Source organism: Rhodnius prolixus, unplaced genomic scaffold (assembly GCF_049639745.1).
Source record: "Rhodnius prolixus isolate KJV_2025 unplaced genomic scaffold, Rpr scaffold_2, whole genome shotgun sequence".
NCBI lineage: Eukaryota > Metazoa > Arthropoda > Insecta > Hemiptera > Reduviidae > Rhodnius > Rhodnius prolixus.
This window is the reverse complement of record NW_027411592.1, coordinates 19335380-19345089: the sequence shown is the minus strand read 5'-3', so window position 1 is coordinate 19345089 and position 9710 is coordinate 19335380. Positions and strand designations below refer to the sequence as shown.

The following is a 9710-nucleotide window of genomic DNA, read 5'->3' as shown; positions in this document are numbered from 1 at the left end:
ATAATCTGCATGAAAGCTTCTATTATCCCTCAACTGGCAACACTGCAATGCAGCGGCATTTACCTTAGTTGAGTTTTGTGTGGTGTTATGGTATTTATTTCCAAATAATTTTCATTTTTAATACTGTAATAAATTATTTCTGTGTTAATGGCATCTTTTTTTACAAGTTTCAAGGTAGATATTATTTGTGAAATTGAAGAAAAAGTAGAGAGTAATGTGAAAAATGAAAGTATTGATGGATATGAAATTTGGTAAAATGTTTATTTTCAATCATTAGTCTTTCCAGCAAAACTAGAAAGTTAATTGTAAAACAATTATTGATTAGCTGTTGCATTAATGTAATAGAATAAAAATGTCCTGGTGATTCTATTGAACCCGTGAAGATTAGTGTAACTACGTTACGGGATGGATAAGATGAGTTTGAGCATTCTAAGAAACAAAAGTATTTTTTACCAATAAAATAATGCCTAATAAAAATAATGCTATAAAGCAATAAATAATGTCGGCGAATACAAACCCAGTAAGCCCATCTTAGCGTATAATTTACGGTTGTAGCCAACAGTTCGGTCTTGAAATTGCACAAAGCCAGAGGAGTCATGCTTAACACATTTTCATTAAAACTAAGTTCACATTTACTATAATAGAGGTTTAATCCTATTATAAGGTGATCACATTTAATTTATAATCTGTATAATTTCATTATAAATTTATTATTAACTTTGTTTACAATAAAAAAATACTTCCAAATTTTAAAATTACTCACAAAAAATATTACTACTAAAGAAACTTACGAATTAAGAGTTAGAAAATTGGCTGAGAAAACTTTTTAACTGCTATTATATAGGACATTTTGAGGAAACCGTAATCCTTATCTTCCTCCTTGAACAGTATGGCAAAAGTACCAACATTTTCAAAATCTACCCAGTAATGAGGCACTTCCGGTTGGGTGATTTTTGTAAGAAAAAGCTTATTATACTGCCACGGACTTAAAATATCATGTTGCACTTTCCGCGATTTTTTCGCTTTCCACTTTTTTGAATTCGAGGATTACAAACAAACATTTCTTGTGAAAATTCGAAATATGCACGATAACAATACTTTCTCTTTTTAGGGATGCTAGAAATCAAAATGAGATACATTTTTTTCCATCATGTTTTAAAAAAATAACTCAATGAAAATAATCTATTATTATTTTTTTTTAAAGGTAGGGTACCCGCCGTTTAACGGCTGTGGATGAAAATTCGAAAATCCTGTATTTTATAACAGATTAAAAAAAATTAAGCTGGGTGCGTTGGAGTTGAATTCAACTGAGAGGAGACGTACCTCTCAGTCTAATTTTATACTGGGTGGATAACATAACGATGGATCGGAAGAAAAGCCCAAATAGGACGAAACGTCAACACAAAGTAGTTGAGGATAACTATTGGGACTGCAGCGTTTGTACCTACCGCAATACTGCGGAGGCTTTTAAATGCCTCATGTGTGATACTCGGAAAGGTAGGTTTTTGAGAAACTTTAAACGATTTTTTTTTGTACAAATATTCATATCAAGTGATGAAATTCTCCAATAAATCAAATGCAATTTCAGGTTTATTATATAATTTCTGAATTCTGCTTCGTTGAGGCAGGATAGATAGAGGCGCTTCTTGTCCGGAATCATTTTGTGAAATTAAATTGCATGAAAAATAATGAACGTATTTTCCTGCTTCATAAAAAAAAAAACTCATATATGCAGTATGGAGTTATATCTATTGAGGATTTTAGATAAAATGGTGGAATGTTATTTTTTTTTGCTTAATTCTGTATTTTTAGGAACTTCTACGCGAAAGCCTCGTTTGAACCCTCAGCTAGCCGCTGCTCAACAAGCTGTGCAGCCTCAATATGGTGGTCTCGCTGTATCCGGTACAGGCACTGCCACTGCTACAGCTGGTTCTGTTAAGCGTGAGAAATCCGCAAAACGTCGAAACAGCCAGGACAAAGATTCATCCAAAAGACTACGTAAAGGTCCACCTAGGTTAAGCAATGTTGATAGGAGTTCTGCGCAAACCAGAGAAATAACTGTTAATAATGTTACGGTCGTTATAACCGAATACGAACCAAAAAGAAAGAAGAACGATACAGTATCAAGTGCTGCATCTTCTGAAACTGATACAGATACGCCGAGAGGTCGCGATTCTAATGCAACAGACTCTCCAAGTTCATGATCTCATGTGTAATATAGTTAAAACTCTATTTTATTTAGACATTTAACTTGCCTGCTCACCATTTGAATTAATGTAAATTTTGCAGAGTGATACATTTAGCAAGGTAATCAGAATCGTTTTTGACCATTAAAGTCTTATGATGAATTTTAAATTATATTAAGCTACCTGATGCATTGTAAACACTAGAATTTTTACAAGTAGTTTAATAAAAATAAATGGATTAATCACAGTGAAAGTGCAAGCAGAAATCTTTTTTTTTTAAATGTACAGCACTCGATATGTAACAGCATCTTATTATGTGGTTTGAACATTTAACAATCCATTGTAAAGAGATATTTTAAGGTGTTGCCCTGAATGAATAATTACGGTGTCACTCTTCTATTTTCAGTAAATTTGGATAGTTTCTGTCTAGATATTACCTATTGGGAATGTATGTTGTTATTTATTTGAGAAGAAAAATTCTTATATTCATTTCTATCTTGCATAAAAATTACTCATTTTGGTAAGATGATCTTTCATTTAAATTAGAAGACCAATTAATTAAAGGGGAAGAAAGTCACCTTCGGTGTGTAACAGACAATGCAATGTAAAATCTGGAGTATAATAGTATTTCAGATTTGTTTATTATAATTTAAAAAATTGTGCAATAAACTGGTTTTGGAAGTATATCAGATAAAAACATATGTTCTTTTTTTTTATCTCACGCCTGGTAAATCCGTTTGAATAAATAAATTGCCGATATTTTATTCTTTTAGAATGCATTATAATAATTTTTGTTTTTTTTTCACTGCCCAGTAGGGAAATTGTAAATACATTTAATTAACTGATGTAATCAATAAATGTTCTACCTGTTCGAGGGAAGAGAGAAGCCTCAGAGGTCCCTCACCAATGGTATTTAATAAAGTATTTTAAATATTTACATTCTCTTCGCATTATCATCTCATTTTAAATTATTTATAATAATATTTAGTACTTTTTATCACTCTTCTTTCGTTCCCATTTTTAAAAATCAACTTGATTTATGAGAAATTTAATGAGATTGCTTTAAAAATTTATACTAATTTAAATTTAAATGTCTCAGAAAAAAGTTATGTATTTATTAGACCAACTTTAACCTCAAAGGCAACTTTTACTATAAAGTTTTTAAAATCTGTTTGTATGTTAGCTACATATATTTATTACTCATACATATATTCTATTATGTATTTGTGTATTTTTTTGGGGTTGTGAATTACCTGAAAAGAAGAAATAGTGTGAGTGCTCAAAATGAAAGAATAAGTGATGGTGCATAAATTTGAACCAGAAATTTTTTATCGAAGGAGAAATTAAATATCTAAGTGTAAACATTTTATTATAAATTTTAAAATAACGTACAAATTAAAAAAAAAAACTTTAAAGACTGTAACTATATGAGTTAGTGGTGCCAAGCTCAATATTACGCGACTTTTTTTAAAAATTTATATGTATAAATTGGAATAATTAGTTTCAAAAAATTTTTAATTGTAAAAATAAGCATTTATTGTGAATTTTCCCATTATGTTCAAATTATCTTTAATTCGATTACTTAATATGTACGAAATGAAATAGTGTTTGAAAGAAGATTGAAAAAAAAAAAAGACTCGCCCAATAGTGCATATATTATTTTTTATAAATAAAATCATTTTTATTTATTCAACAAACTTGCCTTTCTTGACCCAGCACTTTGTTACTTAAAAAATTCTCACTAGTTTTAAATACTTGGTGAAAGTTAAACCAATTACCAATTTGTAAATAAAACCTATTTAGACCGTTAAAAATGGAAGTAAAAATGGAGAATTTTTTAGTTTTTGTTTTTAAGAAATATATTCTAAATAAATCAAGGTTTCGAAGTCTGTAAAAATTAGTCAACAAATTATTTTCAAAGCTTCTGAGTAAATTAATTATTACAGTCTACTTGTCAAATGCTCCGAACGAATCTTAACTGGAACTAACCATCTTGGCAATACTAATCGCTGATTTCATTTCACTCTTAAGTTTTGAAGCTTAATACAGATTACATTATGAGCTATGAGGTCTAGCATTTTAATGAAAATCTCAAGATTTCAAACAATATTTTGATTAATATTGTAGAATGTGAAAACTTATCAACATCACTAACTAATTTAAAGTTTCAAATTAATATCAATAGCTGTAATACATTTACATATGACCTCTCGTATAAAAAGATGAACCCTAAGTAAACGTTGACTGATTCTATTTGAAACGTTTCACTGATGGGCAGTGTTTAAATAAGTAAATCATTTTGAGACTCTCGGTCTTGCTTAGATTATTAGGTATAGTCAAATCCAAAGAATGTAGCACGCATGCATTGAACTGAGGGTGACTAAAGTCACCTTTGCCGCAATTTCATACTAAAGAAAAATTTAAGAGTTGTAGAGTGGTGCCTCATCAGTAAATGCCGCAATAGACGCATATAAGTGTCTTTGAGGCAACTTCACTAAAAACAAATCCATCTGAACTGCGTTTCTACACAATAATATGTGAGCAGTAGTTAACTTGCGAAATCCTGTGTCAATGAATGTATCGATGTACAGCATTTGTTGTTCGTGCAAAAGGGCACTTTGAGAAAAAGTTGATGTAGGTTTTTGAACAAAGAAGTAATAGGATATTCCATGATTCCGCTCGATTCTAAATAACTACAGAGCGTTATCAATCGCAAAAAGCTTTGTTATAAATGAATTCATTTGAGTAACTTTACTTCAGGACTGAACAAAAATTTGAATAACTTAATGGCGACAGCTCTATTTGACTAAGAGTGGTTGGTCTTTTTGTTGTCTTATGAAGATTTTTTACTTTTCTAAAGACTATAAATCTTTCCCTTATTCATATTTTATTTATTATATTTTTTTTTCTATAAAATAAATATAAAACCAATAAATAAGAGTAAGTGTATTTTAATAATAGTGACTAAAGAGAAAAACAAAGGAAGTTATTTGAAAGCAAATGTATTGTTTTATTAAAGATGTACAAGAGAAACTTCTATTTCTTATTTAATTACTTTGTAAGTAAATTTTATTTCGTAATTGATTTTTGTAAAAAGTAGTTTATTTTTGCTTACTGTAGTGTGAGATGGTAACGTAAGTGAAGTCGAAATCTGTACACGAACTTGATTATCCTATCTGATGATGGATGAAAGTCAGGGATACAATAACCTCCCTGCCTGCTACGATGGATAAAATAAAAAAATTAAGAAGCTTTGCGGCCCTAACCGCAAATGGTTTAACTCTGTAAATATTTGTAAAAAGAATTAAGAAGGATGCTCAGAAACTGCTAGAAATCCAGATTTGTAGCGCTCTTTTGGTGAATATTTGCAAAATGCCGACATACTATTAAAAATACAAAAAAAGGTATTTTTTAATAATATTTATTTTCAATTTTCTAACATTAGAAATTCTAAAAGTTCGGTTCTCTATTTAATCATTGTCTTCTTTTTTACCTTCAAGAAACGCAATAAGTTTTGATACTTGGAAAATATTTTATTCTAATATGAATCCCTCTTTAAGTAGCGAATATTCCCTGCTCATAAATAGCTTACTCACTTCTTTCTTGATGCAGATGTAACACTCGAAGAGCTTACAGATTATTAGGTAATAGTAGACAAAATAAAGCACCTGGTTCCGACTCAATAATCTATGAAATCTTGAAGAATTAAATTGCTTAACGGGAGGATTATATACTTAATTTGTTTGTTTTAAATGCAGTATCTATCTATACCTATTCAATGAGATTAAGCTGAGAATTGTGGCATAATTCTTGAATGTCAATTCAGTTTCAGAAAAAATAGAGGATGTATTGATATCTTCGCATTAATTGTATTTTTTCAGTTGTAATAATTCATTCACTTATAAAAAAAACAAACAAACATCTTTACGAGCTTTTTATACACTTCCGTAAGGCATTTGATTTGGTTAAACCTTTAGGAGAAATTAACTAATATCGGTGCAAGAGGTAAACTTTTAAGAATTCTCGATAAATTTTATGAAATTGCTGGATCAATTTAAAATCCTCAGCGGGCTGGAATGTGAGTGTAACCAGAGAGGTATTACAAGAAGGATCTCTCTCACCATTCTTTATAAGTAGTAATTAGGAAATGTGTTTTTAAGAAAAAGTGATTCTTCGACATTTACATAGATTGTTCCATTGACATTAAAAATCACATGTGGGCTAATGGTAACGTGCTGTTTGCCGATTCCCCAAGAGTAGCTAAGAACAAGTTAAATACTCACGCTGATAGCTGTCAACTCAATGGACTGGAAATAAATAGAAATGAAACAATAACTACTGTCTACAATCAAATGGAGCGTACAAAAAGTTGAAGCCTTTGAATTATCAAGGAGATAAAAGAAATTCAATACCCTCCGACGGTCATGGACCAGTGAGGTATGTCAACAATAAAGAATGTATTTTGTTTTTCATTTGTTTCGTTAGAGTTTTTGAATAAGGACGAATTATTATGAGAAAAACAAAAGAAAAGAAATTTAATAAATTCATTAGAGTACTTAGGGGTAACATTCAGTTCATCTGGTGTTTCTTAGAATGGCCGTTGGGGTTTTTGTCAGCACAGGTCTAAAAACTGTTGGGAAAGTCAGACACTCTTTAAAGGAAAGAGCAACTGACGAGAATTTGTTAATAAAATGTTAATGTCTCTGCCATAACATTCTGTAGTTCTGAAGTCTAGGCCCTTACCAAATGACTATGGTAGAAAGGCTATTGCAGTTTTTAAAATTTCATATTTGTGACCACGTAACACTCCCAATTATTAAATTTTACTAGAAACAGGTTGTTCGCCGCTTAAAGTTAGTATTTTTTTTTTTTTTTTAGAATTGTTGCTTGGTGGGAAAAACTGTTGAATATGGAAACGATAGTTACCCGTGGAAGTGTTTTAATAAATAATTATATGCTACCCAGTGTGGTAAAGAGACGCTAAAGGGCTCTATCAGCTAAGACCTTACATTCAACTGAAATTAAAAAAAGGTTGGGGAGATCCCTTTGAAAAGTGGTTCAACCATTAGAAAAAGCGTCGCTGTCGACAGAGTCCTTATTCGCGTTATAGTTTACGGTTCAGTTTCCAATAATTGGTTTTACTGTTTCCATCTTTCAAAATTTGTACTGCTCGTTTCAAGCAATAGTCTAGTGTCTGGTATGTGTATTATGGTATTGTCTAGGCAACATATTCTACGAAATCTCTCGATGTCACCCCTACCGGCTCAATATCCAAATGAGTACGACCTTAGTCCAATATAACGAAGCTGTCAGGTGTGGTAATTTACAGTCCATCAATAATTAATAATTACAATAATTAAAACAATAAATTGACCTTTTTAAACAATGTTAGAATATTGAATACCCTAAATCACTCACATAAACAATAAAGTACTTTTAAACATGGAATCAAACAGCTTATTTATCGTTATTCCAGTATCCGGTTTAAATGCACCAAGTAACTTCAAAACTTTTGATTAGCAATTTTACTTCTTAGCTAAAAATAATCTTGTTGATCTGTACTTAAGTAGTCCAAAAGGAGTTACCAAGATGATTTAATGAATGAAAAATTCTAATTGAGGAACCGTTGTAAGTAAAATATATGGATTTTCTTTTTGTACGCCTCCCTTTTGGATTTTGGTAAAACATTTTCCAAGGGCAGAGGTATTTTTGAAGTAATTTTATGTTTTTTATGTAATTTAAATAAAAGAAACAATAGGAAACCAATTTTTTTCGTGGCCTGCTAATACAGTGAATATACAGCTCGTGGTGCTTCTTTAAAATTACCATTCTCACGTCCTCTATTTATTATTTTTATTTTTTGCTGAAGGATCTTTGCATTTAGAAATCCTAGATAGACACATTTCTGTTTCCTTTTTTAAAAAAAAATGTATGGCTTACCTTAATAACATATATTAAATTTATTGAAATAGTTTCTTTAAATGTACATTAAAATATATTTACTTACAAATTTTGTAATTATTGCACATACATTAGGTGACAAATTATATTCTCTGAAGAATCTGAACAAGTATAACTAAAAATAGGTGAGACATTACAGAGTTAGACCAAGAATGTAGTTTTGTAATTATTATATGTAGGTACAAATATCACAGATAAATTGCTATATGTTTTTTATATGTTGAATTTTTTATAAAACTTCTATCACCCAGATGGTTGTAATTTTGGTTTTTCATTTTCATCGGTTCCGTTTTCTAAACTCTTTGATGGTTCAGTTTCCAATAATTGGTTTTTCTGTTGCCATCTTTCAAAATTTGCAGTGCACGTTTCAAGCAATGTTCTAGTGTCTGGAATTAGTCGAGCTAGCAGACTATAACACGGAATACAAATACCATTCAGGAATGTAACCTGCGAAACAGAAAAATAATATATAAAAATTCTCTTATTTTTGTGAAAAGGGAATTGGAAAGAGCTTACATTTTGTTTTAAATCAGAAAAATATTGCTTTTTGAATGGTTAAGGGATGCATGATTAGTTGATTACAGGACGGTATTCATCTCTCGCACCTGGTTTTTTAAGGAAGTTTAAAAGATTTGGAAACCCCTCAATTGTGCCTAAAAATTTCCTCTCTTTAGAGTACTGTTCATCTTTTCTAGTGACTGATTCTTTAATCCAAAGGGAAGATAGATTATTGCTAGTTTCAAACATAATTTTAAAAAATTAAAATTTAATTGAAACTGGCAATAACCTATCTTCCCCTTCTTCACAAAGAAAGCATACTTTACTCTTCTTCTAACTAATAACTACGCCAGCTTTCTGGGAAAATAAGTGCCCCAAAATATCAAGTATTCAAAAGCTTCCGATTATTGTTCAGGAAACGTGTGCTTTTTCTTTTGATTCAAGAAACATATATCGTATTAAGGAATTTTGTAAGTTTACGACAAAAAAAACTTTACAAAAAGGTCTGAAATGAGAAAAAAATTGGGAATCACAACCTTTCTTTGGTTAGATTTACTTAAACGTGCTTTATGATTATCGTCTGACAATTCAATATTTATTTATTTGTGATGTACTTCTTCAATTTATTGGGAAGGGATTTTTGCAGATGTTTATCTTTATAAATCTTGTGTAGATTGTGTCCGAATCTTCAGTGAAGCTAGACTGGTTTCCTCATGGGACATTGTAGACGTAAGTTGACACTAAAGAAATCGGGTTTAGAACGTGATAACACTGCAGATTTCGAAGGGGGATAGAGAGGATCTTAATTCACCTTCTGACAGACTCAAGGCGCAGTTGTTCAGATACCTAAGCGGTTTATGAAGGAAGAGGACATACTCTCCCAAAGCGAGCAATCTCGCCCGGCACCAGTACATAGATCTAAGAAGGCCGCAGTACACACACACACACATATTTTTGCTGCCAAGTTCAGGATCATAAATTTACCTGAGAAGCCGCTTGTTGCTCAGGCTGGAGTCTATCCATCATAGCAATTGGAGTGATCCCAGCAGCTCTCTCAGCATCACC

At 31.0% G+C, this 9710-nt stretch overlaps 2 protein-coding genes across 5 annotated transcripts in view; one reads left to right on the top strand and one right to left on the bottom strand.

The window, feature by feature from the left end:
* The first annotated feature begins 18 nt into the window (after positions 1–18).
* Positions 19–3518, top strand: RYBP (ring and YY1 binding protein). 2 transcript variants are annotated; one of them, XM_074118446.1, is made up of 3 exons: positions 19–174; positions 1205–1497; positions 1813–3518. In XM_074118446.1, exons 2-3 carry the CDS (start codon positions 1362–1364, stop codon positions 2202–2204), a joined length of 528 nt encoding a protein of 175 aa, XP_073974547.1. In that variant the 5' UTR covers positions 19–174; positions 1205–1361; the 3' UTR covers positions 2205–3518. The 2 variants fall into 2 exon arrangements, with proteins under 2 accessions (XP_073974547.1, XP_073974548.1); XM_074118447.1 differs by having other exon boundaries at positions 35–251.
* Positions 3519–8122: 4604 nt separating this feature from the next.
* Positions 8123–9710, bottom strand: part of LOC141449216 (probable 3',5'-cyclic phosphodiesterase pde-5) — a 157436-nt gene continuing 155848 nt past the window's right edge. For all 3 annotated transcript variants that reach the window (XM_074118421.1, XM_074118422.1, XM_074118423.1), the window contains exons 15-16: positions 9630–9710; positions 8123–8594 (exon numbers count right to left, since the gene is read on the bottom strand). In XM_074118421.1, the coding sequence (XP_073974522.1) occupies positions 8391–8594; positions 9630–9710 (285 nt within the window). In that variant the 3' untranslated portion in view covers positions 8123–8390. The remainder of the gene's footprint in view (positions 8595–9629) is intronic.

Coding starts and splice junctions, on each gene's coding strand:
- RYBP (XM_074118446.1), top strand. CDS start 1,362: ATGGATCGGAAGAAAAGCCCAAATAGGACGAAACGTCAACACAAAGTA. Junction 1,498..1,812: donor CATGTGTGATACTCGGAAAG/GTAGGTTTTTGA, acceptor CTGTATTTTTAG/GAACTTCTACGCGAAAGCCT.